The sequence below is a fragment of the Neomonachus schauinslandi genome, chromosome 3, assembly GCF_002201575.2.
Source record: "Neomonachus schauinslandi chromosome 3, ASM220157v2, whole genome shotgun sequence".
NCBI classification, from domain to species: Eukaryota; Metazoa; Chordata; class Mammalia; order Carnivora; family Phocidae; genus Neomonachus; species Neomonachus schauinslandi.
The window spans coordinates 83,910,277-83,928,581 of NC_058405.1; the positions used below are offsets into that span (position 1 = coordinate 83,910,277).

The following is an 18,305-nucleotide window of genomic DNA, read 5'->3' on the forward strand; positions in this document are numbered from 1 at the left end:
TTTTTTTAAGCCACCGTATTTTTTAACACTACCTAAAATCAACAGAAGAGGGAGCCATGCCAACCTTTAAAAGATAAGGAAACCAATTTCACATCAAAAGGAGCAGAAAAGTCTCAATGTCAAATCCCACACAATGCTAAGAAAAGGGAGGGGGAGGAATAGAGTAACATCCTCATTTTTATAGATGAGGACTGTACAACAGAAATTTCGGCAACAAGAGAAATCTTCTACATCTATACTGTCCAATGTGGTAGCCACTTGCCACCTGTGACCATTAAACATTTGAAACTTGGCTGATGGAACTGAAGAGCTAAATTTTTTATTTCATTTCATCTTAACTTATTTAAATTTAAATAGTCACGCATGGCTACTGGTTACCATACTGGAGAGCATAGCTAATAAAGCCATGTCAGAAAAACACAGCCAAAAAACAGATGGAAATGTGAACTACTATTTCAAACAAGTTAAAATATATCAAGAAAATTATACTAGACGTAAAGAAGAACCTAAGGCAGAATTAGAAAAACTCAGAAGTAAGGCGAAAGACTCAAGAGAAAAGAATCTGTAAAAGAGAAATCATTGTAGAAATGAAGACTAAACTAGAAGGGGCACAAAAACATGAGAAGTAATGACTTAAGAGAAATAGAAGATGAAAGGAGGAAATATTTAAAAATCAAAAAGAAATAAAGAGAAAGGAATTCAGAGAAAGTGACAATGAAGCTGGGCAAAGAAAGTTCAACTTACAGAGATGATACGAATTCCAAAACAAGGGACTAAAACAAACCATAGTAAGTTTTTAAGAAAACTTTCTTGAAATAAAAAATGATCTGAAACTCAGTATTAATAAGAACATACTGGATACCTGAGAATATTGACCCAGAACAATCACTCTTCAATTTTTTCAAAGTCATAATTCACTAGAATATAGTGTGAGCTATATTAAAGAAAAATTTAAAATCCTTCAGGCCTCTAGACAAAAAGACCAAGAGACTTTAAGGGAAAGAATATAAGATATCATCCAACTTTCTGCAAGATTTTATGCTAAAAGAAAATGAAATACGTTTTAGCCAAGGAAAGAAGATATACAGCAAGGACTTTGTATCTAACATATATAAACATGCAAAACTGAGGAAATATTGTTCCTATGAGCCCCTCTTGAGGAATCTACCAGTAAGCAAGACTCAGGAAAGCCAACTAACTAAAGACATGTAGCAAAAGAACTGGTTGTGAGCATTAAAGATATAAATTATTTATAGAACTAAGACTAAATGAGGGTTGAGGGGGAGAGTATAATACGAAACATCTATGCTCTAGGTAGAATATATTCATTTTTAAAAATGGGGATAACTAGGCCAAAGAAAAATTTTTAACTGTTTATAGAAAATGTAATTGTGGGGGCACCTGAAGTGGCTCAGTCAGTCTGACTTAAAAATTACTGCCACTTAAAAAAAAAAGAAAGAAAAGAAAGAAAGAAAATGTAATTGTGGAAACGGTATGACTACTGTTATTAAGGTTACTGTGTATGTAACGTGGATAAAACAAACAAGTAAACCACAAGACAGTCTAATTCTATCATCCCTTACAACCTTGAGAACCAATATTCTCAGTGTGGAAGAAAAGACCTACAGATGTAACAAAGTAGTCCTGAATCTGAATTGGAAATATCAGTATGAACTCATGAAGTATTTCATCTTTGCATAGCTTTATATATTTTGCCTTTAGATATGCACATAGTCACCTCCTACCTCTGCCCATTTAAAAGGTCTAAGAACAAAGACCAACCCATTTGCAATGAGTATCCCTAATGCCTAGATAGTGCTCTTAAAATATCATTCCCACCAAAAGAAAACAAACAAACAAATTTTAATGAACCTCCTAGAGAAAGAGCTGATCTCAAATCTAAGGTCAGAGATATACAAGATAAATCTGAAACTACTTACCATACCAGATAGCAAGGAAGCAATCAAAGACTACTCGCACTGCATCAAAAGAACTCAGTAGAAGACTCATATTTTGTTTTCTGAAGTTAGTACAAAGCTCAGCAATCAAAACAGATAGTACTTTCATAAGTAAAGACATACCAACCAATGGAGTAGAATAAAGAGCCCAGAAGTAAACCCTCATATATATGCTCAACTGATTTTCAACAAGGGTGCCAAGACCATTCAATAGAAAAAAGGACAGTCTCTCAACAAACGATACTGGGAAAATAGGTATCTACAGGCAAAAATGAAAATGGACTCTTACTCTATACCATATACAAAAATAAATTCAAAATGGATCAAAGACCTAACTTGAGAGCTAATATGGTAACCATAGAACTCTTAGAAGAAAATATAGGGGTAAAACTTCATGACATTGGATTTGGTAATGACTTCTTGGATATGACACCAAAAGCACAGGCAACTAAAGAAAAAACAGATAAAACAGACTTCATCAAAATTAAAAATTCTGTGTATCAGTGGACACTATCAACAGTGAAAAGGCAACCTATAGAACATGAAAAAAATATTTGAAAAGTATATATCTGATAAATGATTACAACAACAAAAACAACAACAACAAACAACAAAAACAATCCACCTGAAAAATGGGTAAAGACAAATAATGGACAAATCTCCAAAGAAGATACACAGATAGCCAATAAACACATGACAAGATGCTCCACATCGCTGGTCATTACGGAAATGAAAATCAAAACCACAAGACACTACTTCCTACCCATGAGGACAGCCATTATCAAAACAAAGAAAATAACAAGTGTTGGAAAGTATGTGGAAAAAGTGAAATCCTGGTACATTACTGGTGGGAATGTAAAATGGTGCAGCTGTGGAAAACAGTTTGGTAATTCCTTAAAATGTTAAACACAGAATTGCCACATGATCCATGAATTACACTCTTCTGTATACACCCAAAAGAACTGAAAACAGAGACTCAACCAGACAGTCATAAACCAATGTTCCAAGCAGCATTATTCACAATAGCCAAAGGAAGAAACAATCCAAATGCCCATCAACAGATGAATGGATAAATCAAATATGTTGTATACATCCAATGGAATATTATTCAGTTATAAAAAGAAATTAAATTCTGATACATGCTACAACACAGATGAACCTTAAAAATATCATGCTATGTGAAATTAAGCCAGACACAAAAGGACAAACACAGTATGATTCCACTTAAATGAGGTATCTAAAATGGACAAACTCAGAGATAGAAAATAGAACTGTGGTTACCAAGCATGGGGGGGGGAGAGGGAAGGGGGGATAGGAAGTTATTATTTGAGGAGTAGAAAGTTTCAGTTTGCAAGACAAAAGGAGTTCTAAAGATGAATGGTGGTGATGCTTGCACAACAGTAAGAATGTCCTGAATACCACTGAACTGTACACTTAAATTAATGGCCAAGACGATAAATCTTACTTTGTCTACATTTTCCCACAATAAAAAAAGAAACAAAAAACTAAATGGTTAAAGTAAAAGGATGCTAGTGAATCAAACTCATTCAAAAACCTGGTAAATAGCAGGAAAGAATCAATTATGTATTCTGCCTTCCCCATGTGAACAGTACCAGGTGAGGATATGTACAACAACAAAAAAAATGAGCGTCACCACTTCACAACCCCCAAAGAATTAATGGATTAACCATAGAGCAGTAATGACTGCTAAATCAAAAAGAGAAGAAAGACATTAGGTATCTCCTCATGAAACAGAGCACTACCTTTACACTTGCCAAAAGGATGAAACACAATTTTCATTGAGCCTCTGGATCAGCTGCCAATGTGCAGGAAACAGAGGACAGAAAATAAGTTGAACTGCATCCTGAGTATGTGGTCAACAAAATACAGACTGTGAAAAAATTTATTCAAAGAAAGGAAAGGGATAGAAGAAGAACCTGTAAATTCAACGCCCCCCACCAAAAAAAATTATCAAAATTTTTGTAACTCAGCAAGACTAAACTATTGTGTGGAGATGCATTCTTAGGCAATATAATGATAAAGAAGTGCAGCAAGTCATTTCAAAAGAGGTTGATAAAGTAGTTCCTATTGGAGGGTGAAAGGTAGCTGTGATGAGAGCAGAGCACAAGAAGGGCGGCCTGCCAAAGGGCCTGGCTAAGTTCTATTTCTTGACCTGAAAGAAAATTACAAGTGCTCCCTTTGCAAAAATTCATTACAATACATATTTCTTGTGAGTGGTTTTCTATGCTTGTTTTATTTTATAATAAAATAGCGGTTTTAAAACTAACATTTCTTTTACATCAAATATATGATCGGTGTATGCTCATCTTCATTTCTCTCATCTTTCTTTTTTATGGGAGTCTGTTCAACTCAAAATCCAACAAGATTCACACATTGCATTAAGTTGACATATACTTTAAGTCTCTCTTGAAGTTCTTCCTTCCCTCCTTTCTTTCCTTATAACATTTGTTGAAGGAATCAGATCATTTAAACTACAAACTTTCCTACATTCCAGATTTTCCTGTTACCCCTGTGATATTGCTTCATATTTCCCATTCCCTGAATTTCCTGTGAACTGCTTTTAGATCTACAGGCTGTGATCAGATTCACGGTCAATTGGTTTAACACGACTATGCCTCCTACACTGTGTTGTATAAATGAAGTCTGGTAGTTTCATTTTTGTGTGGATATTCTTTTCTTCTTAAGTGAAAATAAGTTTAAATTATGGATTTTTACTAAAAAAAAAACAAACCTGTGATCTGAAGATTTAATGTCAGCTTTGCTTTCTATTTATAAAGAAATCCTCAGAAATTTCAATCAGAAAAGTTATAGCTCTGTAACACAATGCCAGGACAATCGCAATATATCCAATCATCACGTTATACAACCCCTAAAAAATACTGTTATCTCTAAGCACTGAACTTACCTGCTGGAAGGCTTGAATTGTAGCTGAATACGAATGAAGGGACAGACAAAATTTCAACAAATTCTGCTGTAGAGGTGACAGAAACTGAAATGCAGCTTCTAATATTGCATGATAATAGGAATAATCAGTACCTGTCAAAGAAGAACATCATCCAAAATAATTATGTACAACTAGACATATCCAAATAAGATAGTTCATAAAGTATAAAGCTACGTGTTACAGAGGTATATCGTGGCAAAATTTTACCACTATCCTATCTTGAACTGTTGTCAAATGCTTAGAATTCTCTAGAGTACAGGAAGTAATTGGACTCTTCCTCTCTTCTTCCCTTTGTTCACACTATTCCCTCTACCTGGACCGTAACTGTCCCACTTACCTGGATGACTAACTCCTACCTACCTCCACAAGAATTCAGCTGTGACATCACCTACTCTGCAAAGTCACTCCCAATCCCTACCCCATGCCTCACTGGACCAAGTACATCTCTTCTTTGGTCCCATAATATTTTTCTCCTTACCTCTTTCATTTATCACATCATTTACTAAATTATTTACTCACTATCTACCTCTTCCCAAATAGTTTTTGAGCCCCCATAGGCAGAAGTTATAATGTATTTTATCTTTGTATCCCCAGTGCCTACCATATGTTTGTTACCTACTCAAATAACCCAGCAAAACTGAGCAGTGTGATGAGGAAGTACAGAGTATTAAAGGATATTAACAAAATTGTAGTTTGGAAAGAAGCATTTAAAAATTGCAACAAACTATCTGAGGGGGAAAAAAATACACGTACCAGCATCAAAAAATCCCCAGGATATATTATTAAAGCGCAAGGTACAAAACAATGTACAGTTGACCCTTGAACAACACAGGGTTTAGGGGCATCAACCGCCCCATGCAGTCAAAAATCCACGTATAACTTTGACTCCCCAAAAACTTAACTACTAATAGCCTACAGGTGACAGGAAGCAATACCGATAACATAAAAGTCAATTAACACACATTTTGTAGGTTATATGCAATTTTATACTGTAATCTTACAATAAAGTAAGCTAAAGAAAATGTTATTAAGAAAATCATAAAGAGAAAATACATTTAAGTACTATACTGTGTTCACAGAAAAAAATCTGAGTATAAGTCAACCCATGAAGTTCAAACCCATGTTATTCAAGGGTCAACTGTACATAGCGAGCTATCTTTTTTACTGTAAGAAAGAATGAGAAATAAGAATATATATGATGTATTTGTTGTTAAAAAAAAAAAAACACTGAAGGCTAAACAAAATAATTTAAATAGTTATAAAAAGCAGGGAAGAAACAGGAGCGGGGACAGGGAGAGAACAAGATTTTTCTGTATAAGCATTTTATAAGCTTGACTAGTAAATCATATATTATGTATCAAAAAAAGTTTTTAAGGAATATAACTAACGTTTTGAAAAGCAAAATACAAAAGATTCTATACGCCTTAGCATCTTCTAAGTAGAAAAAGACATCAGAAAGAAATACTTAAAATGTTGCCAGAATGTTAATGGTCAATACCTTTGGGTGGTGAGACAATGAATAATATTTCAAATAAAATATTTAACATATTTTTATGATCACTTCCAAGAATTCATACCCCCAACTTTAACCAAGAACATATTATCATTTATATTGAGGAAATTTCATTTTAAATGTCAGAGTTCAAATTTCATTATAAGACCCACTTCGATAAATTTGTTTTATGAAATTGTAGACTAAAAGTAAAATGATTTTTTTCGATAACGCAAACAATTCCAGTTGACTCTAAATTATGTAACTCAAACTACAGATGTTTGCTCAAACCTTTATGTACTAATATCACAAAAAAATTCAGACTTGACTTTTAAAATTTGTATTATTTTTAATAAAAATCAAAAAGTTAAAAAACAATTCAGTTAAATATTAATAGCAGTCACATTGTTTTCACACATTTGCTCTTCAACAAGGCCTGTCAATGTAACATTCAAGGTTTTAGCTACCTGTGTATCCACATCTTTGACTAGTTATGTTTATACTACAAACATCTACAAAGCTTACACTGAACTAGAAAGTGGGAATGCACATTATAAACTGTAAACAAGTGATACAGTTGACATTGTCATTCATATGATACCTTGACACTCAAGTTGTGGGTGGCTGGCAGGCATAACGGGAAACATTTTGGATGGCACTAATTTAACGATACCGAACCTAACATAATAGATGAGTTGTGTAAATAGTTCATAACAAAAGAAAAAGGGAATAAAATCAATGGTAATTAAGTTAATATTTAATACTAAGTAATTTTAAATGAATTTGACTTCTACAAAATATCCACATAGCACTTCTAATAAAACAACACAAAAGAACAAAAACAAGGCGGGGGGGGAAGAAATCAAAGGCAGTACTTATAGCCAAAGTTATAAACTGCTTCAAAAGTATTAGTTTGTGTTGGCTCTGCTGGCTACCATCACAACTCTAGTCATTAAAGATAAAAACATTTTCCATTAATTGCCATGCCACAAATACTGTGAAAGAGACCATTTTTTTCTAATATTTTCCCAGATACCAAAGTCAAAGAAGCATTTGCTTCAATTTTACCGTGATGATCGGATGATCCAATATTTTGACTGGCTTCTACAAAATTCCAAAATTTCTCTTGACTGTCTTCTGCTAAAAACTCACTGGGAGAAAAGGGGGGAAATATCAGAAATAAAACAACTTAATAAAATCTTCTAATATAAGCTACATTACTAAAGAAGAGTAAAAATAGATTTTTAAGTTTCCAAATGTCCAGAGTTTGGCTTTTATAATATATATTATACACAAGCATGTATAATATATATTCTAATGATAAGCAAGTCTTATTAGCTTATTGGCTATTAATAACTAATTAGCTTAGTAGCTTATTCACTTATTCATATTAATAGCCTAATAGATATTCCATAAGAAACCTGGAATAATAATGTAACAAGAGGGAAGTCCCAATATAAATAAAGCTTATGAAAGCCCATTTTGTGAAAATGCTTTTGGTAGTAGAAGTAGAATTAAGAACTGATAATTCTGGTACTAGTTCTGCTCACCTATTTTCTGAAAGAACTTTCAAAGAACAAAAAATATGTTTTGCCTAAGGTTCTCCCAAGGAAACCGTGAACCCTAAAAAAATTTCTAGGAGACTAAAGGAAGCATGTTGTAATCTTTTAACATCCATAAATCCAAATTTTCAAGATCACCAAATTTCAGTTTAATAAAATAAGTTCTTAGAACTTAACGCCACCTTAATTTTTTCTTGACTTTACTCTACGGATCTAAATAATGGCCGTTCTAAATTTCCCTTCATTCCAGAGTCTAAAATCCCTAAAAGAAAATGTGTGTATTGATTGAATGATTCATGTAAATTGGTTATCTTCTCCTCTGAGACAGAATACTAATGTAGTGGTGATCTTTCACTGTCTTAAAGCAAACTACAGATCTGGATCTCAGCTTACCTAGCCAAAGGAAGACTTTCCCATTACTTGTCAACACTGGGGTGTACAACTCTCACTCTACTCCACAGCTAGACACAGAAATATGGGGAAAAATAAGAAACATTTCCTGGTAATACAGCCTCTCTAAAAACAGGTTTCTGAAAATACCCATTATCATAATGTATTAAATTATTTAGTACCTCCTTGAATGTGGCATTTTTCTAGGCTTTCTAGTAACTAGTACAGACATCATACCAACCCTATAATAGCTTATGATCAAGAAAACAGATACTAAGACAAATAGATTATGATATGCAAATAAACACTAAATTCATGAATTAAAGCTGCATTCACAAGATAAGCTTGTGGAAGAGGGGGAAGGGATAATACACTCAAAGGTTGTAATGGTGAAAACAAGGATTCACTGAAGCTAAGACCTTCCTGTAAAGGCCATCTCCAAATAAATATATGCTCCTCATATAATTACAGGAAAATTTGAAGTATATTGTCTTCTTCATCCCCACTGCATAAATAAGTCTTACAACATCTAAGTTTCAAACAGTCTTAAGAAAATTATTGACTAGATCACTGAACTAATCCAAGGAAGGTAAGAACAATACAAGACAATATTAAAAGGAATGCTGCCATTTGTTTACAGTATAATTTTTGTTTGCTTTTCATTTTAAATTGTTTTTAGCTTCTTATTCTTATTCCATGAGTAGAACACCTACAGTTTTTCGGATGAAATTATATGATGTCTAGGATTTGTTTTAAAATATTCCAGCAGGATAAGGGAGGAGGGTGGTGGTAGTTATGGGTTACTGGACTTGAGTTGATAATTGCCAAAACTGAGTGACAGGTAGAGGGAAAGCACATTATATGTACCATTCTCTCCACTTACAAATGTTTTGAAAGATCACAATAAAAAGTTTTTAGTCTATGACAGAAGAAAAAAAAACATAAACAACCTGAATGTCCACCAGATAGCATAAATCTGGTAACAAACTTGTTTTCTAGATTTCCAAAGTTATTGTTGGAGATCAGAATTGGTCTTCCTTCCATAAAGAACTAGTAAGGGAAGGGAAATGAATATTTAAGGAGGGCTTACTATGCAACAGCCACTATGCTTGGTATATTCACCCACACGCCCTTAAATCCTCACAGCCACCCTGATTTATAACCATTTTTAGAATGAAGAAACTGTAACTCAGAGAGGTTACTGATTTGCTTAAGCACAGAGTTAGCAAATGAAAAATCTGGAATGCAAAATCAAGTCTATTTGATTTATATCTCTATCATTCTGCATTCTTGGGCCACTATAGTATCTAGTACTCAATAAATGATTATTGGTTTCCATTTTAACAACAGTAGCTTTATTTATACAAGATTTCTGTCAGTAACTATGGCTGTTCAAAACACATTCAGTGTTCTACTTCAATTAAATATATATCACTTCATGAACAACCAGAAAGCTACAACTGCTTCATTAGGATCAGGCCTAATCTAAAAATATACATGGGAATATTTTTAGTCCCTAAGGGCTAGATGCAGGGAAGGTAAAGTATCTGTGGTAGCTGCATGCCTCAATGTGTAGAGATATATTCTGTCCCCTCACCCTCACTCAGATGGACAATGCTGTGATCTGCCATCCATGTCTGCCATGGACCTGGAGGGAAGAATAGTGGCCTCAGCTACTTCTGTAGGGAAATATCAAGGATTTCTAATATGCGCAACTTATTTCTGAGTTGCCTAGACTGCCATTACCCTGGCAAAATGTCTGCAAATAGCCACAGAAGAGGACTAAAAATAGTCAACCAAAATGGCAAATGGCCAGGAAATCATGAAAAGGGGCAATGTTTGTGAAAGGAAAAGTTGGTGGAGGAAGCAGTATGTATTATTCACTTCACAGAGATCAAAGAAACTGAAAAAAATGGGTTAATTAAGGCTGACAGTTTTAACATGCTTTTTCAAAAGTCCCATAAGTATATGCCATAAGAATCTTAAGACAATGTACAAAACCAAAAAATTAGTGTGAGAGTAACTGAGTAGAACTCAGTAAAGAATGTCAAGCGAAGTATTATAAAACATGTTACAGTTTAATTGCACAAAATTATTTAAAAAGTATAGTAAACCTCAAACACTTAGATTTACACCAGACAAATCAGCCAAAATAAGATGGGGCGGTGGGAAGGTCAGCTAATAGAGTCCACTCAGGCAGCTTAGATCTCAACCTTCGGTCACTTCACTTTTATAAGTGCCCTCTCTATCTAATAAAGTTCTGACACTGGAAGAGCTCAAACCATTTATCAAATTATAACACTGCTATGAAATAAATGCAGTAGGAATTTTTTCTTTTGGCCATTTTATTGTTGAGAAAAGGGAGGCACAGAGGAGTGATACAAGGTTAAGTCTAATCAAAAGAAAGTCCATGAGGCTCCTCAGCAAGCTAAAATCAGATCCTAAAAGTCCCACTTTCCCACTAGTCCTCTTATCAATACCAAATGAAGCTGTTTCCTTAGGAGATGCAACTATTCATAAACACAATCACCACAACAAAAACTCTTCATTCACATTTTTCTGGGGATGAAGGAGGAAATGTCAGAAGACAAAATTCTAAGTTGAAGAGTACAAAGATAGACCAAGGTTAATTGAAGTAATGCAACAGTTCAAATTTCTAGCACTCTCAAATTCTGAGTTTTACCAACTGCTTGCCATTCAATCTACCTAAATTTATGTTTTAGGAGATTCTCTACAAGTCCTAGCTATATATTATTTCAGATACAATAAAAATAAGTTTCCCCCTATAAACAAAAAAACTGACTAAAAGAGAGGTATCTGGTTATTTATATTATAAACACTAACTAAAAAATACACTTGGAATACAAAATTTCCCAAGAAATCATTGACTATATTGTATTTTATAGATTTTAAGACACTGTCAATTTTAAGACATATCGTTTTTATGAAACACTAAAAAGGAAAATGTTACTGATTTTAACTGTAAGATAACATCTTGATTGCATTAAAATGCATCTTAATTTTGGAGATGTTAAAATGTGGAACATGTAAATCTTAGATAAAATCTAGCCATGTCCTCGGACTCCCCTCTGCGTTCTTGTATCTCAAGATCTTCTTCCAACTTCTTAGAAGGAGCAGGCCCTCTTTCCCCCCATCTTGCCAAACTCTCTTCTTTCTCTTTTATTAAACATCTCTTAAAACCTTTTTCAAATAAATAGAAAAATTCCTTTAAGTACAACTTTCTCTTCCTTTATTACCACATGTACACCTTTCTTGGAAGATAGTTTAACCAGTTCCATATATTTGTCCAAAGAAGTCCCTAAGTATCTCTATGAATCAATATTATTCTATCCTACTGACAGATTCTGTGGTTCTAACAGCCTCTGACAAGCACAGAGCACAATGCACACTGAAAGAGGCGCTGACTAAATGCATGTGATGATAATCTCGCTGCCTAAAAAAGCTCCTGAATACTCACTAGCAGATCTCACATTTTTACTCAAACACATTAAAGGAAAAAAAGATGTCTTCTTACCTGACTTCTAACAACAATGGAGTGGAAAACCATTTTGTCGTAAGAGAGGTTGTAATGGCTTTTGAATCTGCCTTTACTGAGGAAAACAGCCATAGTCCAGTGAATATAATCAGAAGTCCCATTTTATAGCAAACCCCTAAAAAGGGAAAAAAAAGAAAAAGAAAAAGGTTTTGCTACAAAGAAATGTTTAAACCTGAGTCTTGATACTTAGAGACACAAAATAACATGAAAATTACAGAAATGGAAATGCTTCTAAAATTTAACAGCACCTACTATCTCCATGGTTTCAACTTGCTGAGTGACTGATACATAACTAAAGGAGTACAGATCATACACTCTTTCCTACAAAGACTCCATTTCATTTCCTGGGGCGCCTATACTATGCACAGGTATAAAAGTCAGTTGGTGGCACAGCAGGTTGCACACAAAGTTTACAAAGCATGACAGTAAACAAAGCTGAGGCAGATGAAAATGTAAATGATGGGTATTAAATGGTGTCCTCCCAAAAGTCCTAACCCAGCACCTCGAAATATGAACTTATTTGGAAACAGGGTCTTAACAGAGGTAATCTAGTTAAAATGAGGTCATTAGGGTGGGCCCTAATCCAGTAAGACTGGTGTTACAAAAAAAGGAAAATGTGGACAGAGAGACAGGCATGCAGTGGGAACACCATGTGAATAGACACAGGGAGAATGCCAGGAAAGACAGAGGCAGACACTGGAACTACACTGCAAACCACAGAACTCCTAGGGCTAGCAGATGCTGGAAGAGGCAAAGAAAGACTCCCTACAGATTTCAGAGGGAACATGATCCTGTGACACCTTGATTTAGAATGTCTGGCCTCCAAAACTGGAAGAAAAGAAACTGTCATTGCTCTAAGCCACACAATTTGATACTTTGTTACCACAGTCCTAGGGAGCTAACCAATGGGTCTTGAATATAAACGCAAATAGCAAATACCAGTTCTGAATGAAGAATGTTAGAACTCAATGGGTCCCGGGCGCCTGGGTGGCTCAGTTGGTTAAGCGACTGCCTTCGGCTCAGGTCATGATCCTGGAGTCCCTGGATCGAGTCCCGCATCGGGCTCCCTGCTCGGCGGGGAGTCTGCTTCTCCCTCTGACCCTCTTCCCTCTCATGCTCTCTGTCTCTCTTTCTCTCAAATAAATAAATAAAATCTTAAAAAAAAAAAAAAAGAACTCAATGGGTCCCTATCTACAAAATAAAGAAGTTGGGGTCACTGGTAAATTGGCATGGCCATCGAACGCAGGCCTCCTGAACTCCCAGCAGCAACCTCCTCAAGCACAGTGAGGTGTCCAGATCATTTCAGAAAAAGGCCTCCAGCTGCAGGTTTCTTTGGCCTGATTTTTCATCTCAGAAGACTGCCTCACAGAACCCTAATCAGACTTCCCCCAGGCTATATAAGTCAGTATCTAAGTTCCACCCATTTGAATGGGAACCCAAAGAGGACCTGAATATGTGGGAAACACCAAAACAAAGTTGTGCTTCTGCATGCTAATGTCTGGTAAGGCTCACCCCAGACTCACCCCAATTCCTTGAAATACCGGTTAGAAAAGCTATTGTTTGGAGGACCAGTCAGTACCCTCTTTTTACAAAAAGCATTAACATTTGTGCCAATATCCTGCTTCATATAACACACAGTATCTCTAAAAAACAAATGGTCAAAAGCAAAATAAATTAAACCAAATAGAAAAGTTACTTTAGTCCAGGCATTGCCAGCTTAACTGATTGATTTAATTGGCTAATTAATATTAATATCTCATTTATAAATAAGCATGCATAAATAAGTAAGTAAATAACCAACATTTGAAAAGACTAGGGCTAACCAACTAGACCCCTGACACTGAAACCCGTTAGCAGTGATTTCTGGCTGGGGTGGGAGGTGGGGGGTGGGGAGGGTGGCTCTTTCAGAGTGTAGCAAAAGTTACTGACATTTCCTACAGAGGGGCAAGCAAGGACCGAAACTTTTACATATAACTTCAGACCACTCCAGAACTCTTAGACACCCTCCCCTACAGGCCCCTGAACTATAGCCTCAGAAACCTGCTCTGCATGATAGAAAAACTTGGTGAGTGAAAAGAGAGAACCTTTCAGAGTCAGGGACTTCTGATAAATTACTGCGTTTGCTACTTACTAGCAGTTTAACCATAAGCAAGTTCCCAAGTAACTTCTCTGGCCCTTGGTCTCCCAGACTCTGAAATAGGAGTACCACTATGTGCCACACCAGGACACGGTGAGAATGAAAAAGCAACATGAAAATTGCCACACCAGGACACCGTGAGAATGAAAAAGCAACATGAAAAAAAGAATTAATTGTTCTAATAAAAGACATTCTCATAAGAAACCACCTTCTAAATTACAGAATAATAATGCATCATCGTTATTACATGGGCTCAAAAAAATGTCTTGGAAATACATTTTCTGTGGTTAGGGAAAAAAAAATCCTCCCCAAAAGTCACGAAACTTCTAAACTGGAGACAGAATATATGAACTATGTTCAAGCAGTACTGCACTACAGCTCTGTTTACAATTTGCCCTGAAGGGGCCTAGACATATAATCCCAAAAGTGGTAATTCTGGACTGGAAACTGGACACCACTGCCAGTAACCCCAAGCAGGCTGCATGCATAGAGTGGGGAACAGGGAGTGACAAGAGGTCCCCCAGGAAACATTAGCATTACTGAGCAATTGCTCTGGGCCAAGCATGGTGTCAGGTACTTTGCATATACCATGATATCTAGTCCTTCCACACAACTATCCAGGAGAAGTGTGGCAGCCATATCTACTTTGTTCACCACAGCAAATAGCACAGTACCTGGCAAACAGTAGATATTCTATAACTATATGGCATAATGGCTGAAACACTATCACTCTCACTTTAAAAATAAGAAAATGGAAGCTCAGAGAGGCTGTGGAACTTGCCTGACTAATAAATAGCAATGCTTGGAACCCACATCTGCCTGTTTTTAAGTTCCACAATACTATGCTATCCCCCTGGTTGTCTGGTTTGGAAGGATAAGAATTCATACTGTGCTGACCCTGACTGAGCAAAGAGCTTTCTTGTGAGAACCAAGGCAAGTCCAGGGACTTCCTAGGGGCAGAGTCCTTGGGATATAGATGACTGAGGAAGGCACAGATTCAACATGAAACCAAGCATGACAGCCTGAAGTTGGGACCAAAGCGAACTGACCAACTAGCCTGACAGATCTGTATTCAGGCTCGCTTTGCGGACAGAATGTGAGCTCCTCAAGAGCAAGGAGTTTTGTCTGTCCGGGCCATATGCTTAGCATAATGCCTGGAACACGGGAGGTGCTCCAAATGAAATAAACAAATACATGCTTCATTCATTAAGGGAAGAATGAAAGCAAAGAGAAAGAAAGGAGTGTGACACCAAGAGGAAAGATGCTACAAAAAGCCTAGGACTTAAGAAGGGTTAAAATGAAAACTATGCACCAAGACTCACCCAGAGATCCCCTTGAACTATTTTAAAAGAGAGAGAGAGTTCTTGGGGCAAGGTGTAGCACCACTGGAGATGACAGAGAAAAGTGGACATTAAAGAAGAGCTTTCCTACCTACACCCCACATCCTTGATGCCACAGGCTAAACTACAGGAAAAGACTGTTTTAGAGAAGAAGTAAGAACTTCACTGAAGTGGCCTTTTGTTTCAGAATGTCTTCATTTATGAGAATCTTATCACTCTGATCCTAGTGGTCCAAGGGGATCTCTGGGTGAGTCTTGGTGTTGTGAGAAATAATAGCTGTCAGAATCTACAATGTGGCATTGCATGATCATAGGCACAATGCTTGCGGCATGGTGGGTAAATTAAAAACATTCTGTAAGTCCTAGGCCCAAATGTATTATCTGTAAGATCTAGTCTGTGGCCCATTTTCCTTAGTTTAAATTAATGACTATCTCCTATTCATTGATCTACAGTAAGATATTGGAAATATTAATAAAAATTGTATTATGCCAAAACACTTTTCACTTTTTGGAAAACAGTAGAGGCATAAAATTCTAAATCACCAACTCCTTCTTTTTCCATTTCTAAACTGAAGATAATAGCTGACAAACTCTTAAAAAACCAACTTGCACCCTGCAAGTTTACAGCCATCTGAGCTTCAACATACAGAACAGTGAGGAAAAATATTAGGAAGGACCCTTCTTGAGAAATAAATTTACTTCCCAAATAATTAAACTTAATATGCATTTATACCTATTAGCAAGTCCATTTGCTGTGAGCCACATAAATCTAAATTTTTATAATAGTAGTTACTACACATCTGATATGAAAATGATCACAGGTAACTGCAGGAAAGACCTAACAGAATTTTCTACATAGTTCAAGTTCTTCCCCTCAAGTTAAACGTGGGCTATAAAGTTGTCATGCTACTGTACTAAGCAATGTTTATTTCCTTTATTAAAATGAGTGTCGGGGCACCTAGGTGGTTCAGTGGTCAAGCTCAGACTCTTGATTTCCCCTCAGGTCATGATCTCAGGGTCGATAGATCAAGCCTCCCCCTTCAGGCTCAGCACAACCTGCTTGAGATTCTCTTTCCCTCGCCCTTTGCCCCTCCCCCTACTCTGTCTGTAAAAATAAATAAATAAAATCTTAAAAAAAAAAGTATCAACTAAGTTTACCAAAAGCAAGCCAAGTGGAAAAGCTACAATCATCCCAAATTTTGTGGTGTTAAGTAACTATTTTAAGTGTCTTCAAATATCACACTAAAACTGGCTGGCAAGTGCACAATGAATGTTTCCAAGATAGTGTAACACAGTAAGGTATAAGACCTCCCGACTTCAAATGAACAAAATATGCTAGTCCTCAAATCTGGCAAGAAATGCAAAACAATCTAGTGATTTTGGCCAACGAAGAATAGTTCACATCTATAACTTATTGGCGATGTACGCAGATTTTATTCTTCTGGCAGGTCCCACAAAAAGTGAAACCGGATCATCCAATCTCCAGCCAACAGATCCTCGTATTTAAATGAAAACGGCAACCAATATGCATCACGCGAATTCATTTTAGGGAAAATAGAAATCTATAAAAAGATCAAGTCGTTCTCCAATCAGAGTCCTGCAAACTGCTGGTTCTCAATCTACTTAGGGTCAGGTTTGGTCTAAATTCAGGTTAGGGCAGTTCCCCCACCTCTTTCTGCACTTGGGCACACGGGTCTCAAAGCTCTTCAATGAAGGCTCAAAACCGCTAAAGAGAGCCCGCGGCCACTCTCGCTGAAGCGATACCTTGCCCAGAAGACCACTGAGGGCAACTTGCGGGACTCGCATATAGGGACAGGACTGGGGCACGGAAGGGGAAACTGAGTCAGGGAAGAAGCGGAAGCTCAAGGTGACCGGGGCACGGGGTCGCCTCGCGTCCCAGACCCTCTGCCCGTCCACGAGACCTCCCCACGCCACGCCAGGGTACCTGTCAACGGCCGCGCAGCCGCGACACACGCGCCGCCCGCGTCCCCCTTCCTGCCCATGCTGGGACCGCGCTTCGTCCGCGACGATGCCAGCGACAACGCTGGGGCGGGGCGGGGCGGTGACGGTGGCGGCAGCGGCTGCGCCAGTGAGCGGCCGACACGCGCCTTTCCCGCGGCTCCCCTCACAAGCCGGTCTCGCAGAGCAATAGCCCAACTACCTACAGCCTTTTACTTCCGCTTCCTAATGGCGAGGGCCGGAGGACTTCCGGCTGCCGAGTCGCGGTCGGGGCAGCGTAGAGCGTCGCATGGTCGCCATCTTGTATCGGAGGAAGGCCCAACTTCCGTCTTTGGTCGCGCTGTGTAGTGTAGTTGGGGAGGATGGCACCTTTAAAGTGTAGGGAATGGGACTAGGACTGACCGCTGAGACGGAAAAACCGTACCAGGTGATGAAGCCGCATGCGGGTTTCAGCCTCTTTTCCGACTTGGACTGTGGGGCACTTCGGAGTGTACTTCCTTAAACCCTTACATTAAAAGCATTGCTGCACAAGGGGACAAACTTGCTTAATGTTCTGAGCATCTTGGACTTTATCTTAGCCCCTAAATTTTGGGGAAAGGGAGACTTTAAATCTTACGAGACGAGGGACGCCTGGGTGGCTCAGTCGTTAAAGCGTCTGCCTTCGGCTCAAGTCATGATCCCAGCGTCCTGGGATCGAGTCCCCCATAGGGCTCCTTGGTCAGTAAGGAGCCTGCTTCTCCCTCTCCCTCTGCTTGCCCCCCCCCCCCCCCCCGCTTGTGCGCGCGCTCTCTCTCTCTCTCTCTCTCTCTCTCTCTCTGACAAATAAATAAATAAATCTTTAAAAAAAAATTTATGAGCCGATTTTAGCTTATACTGGCAGCGACAACTTCTGTGCAAAGACTACTCTGTCCTTGATTTTTTTTTTTTTTTTTTTGGCAAATATAAAT

At 37.5% G+C, this 18,305-nt stretch overlaps 1 protein-coding gene across 1 annotated transcript in view; it reads right to left on the reverse strand.

The window, feature by feature from the left end:
- UGGT1 (UDP-glucose glycoprotein glucosyltransferase 1) overlaps positions 1–17,426 on the reverse strand; it is a 112,041-nt gene extending 94,615 nt beyond the window's left edge. The window contains exons 1-4 of the mRNA XM_021695812.2: positions 17,345–17,426; positions 11,903–12,038; positions 7,484–7,566; positions 4,885–5,015 (exon numbers count right to left, since the gene is read on the reverse strand). Coding sequence (XP_021551487.1) covers positions 4,885–5,015; positions 7,484–7,566; positions 11,903–12,038; positions 17,345–17,402 — 408 coding nt within the window. The 5' untranslated portion in view covers positions 17,403–17,426. The remainder of the gene's footprint in view (positions 1–4,884; positions 5,016–7,483; positions 7,567–11,902; positions 12,039–17,344) is intronic.
- Between the last annotated feature and the right edge of the window lie 879 nt (positions 17,427–18,305).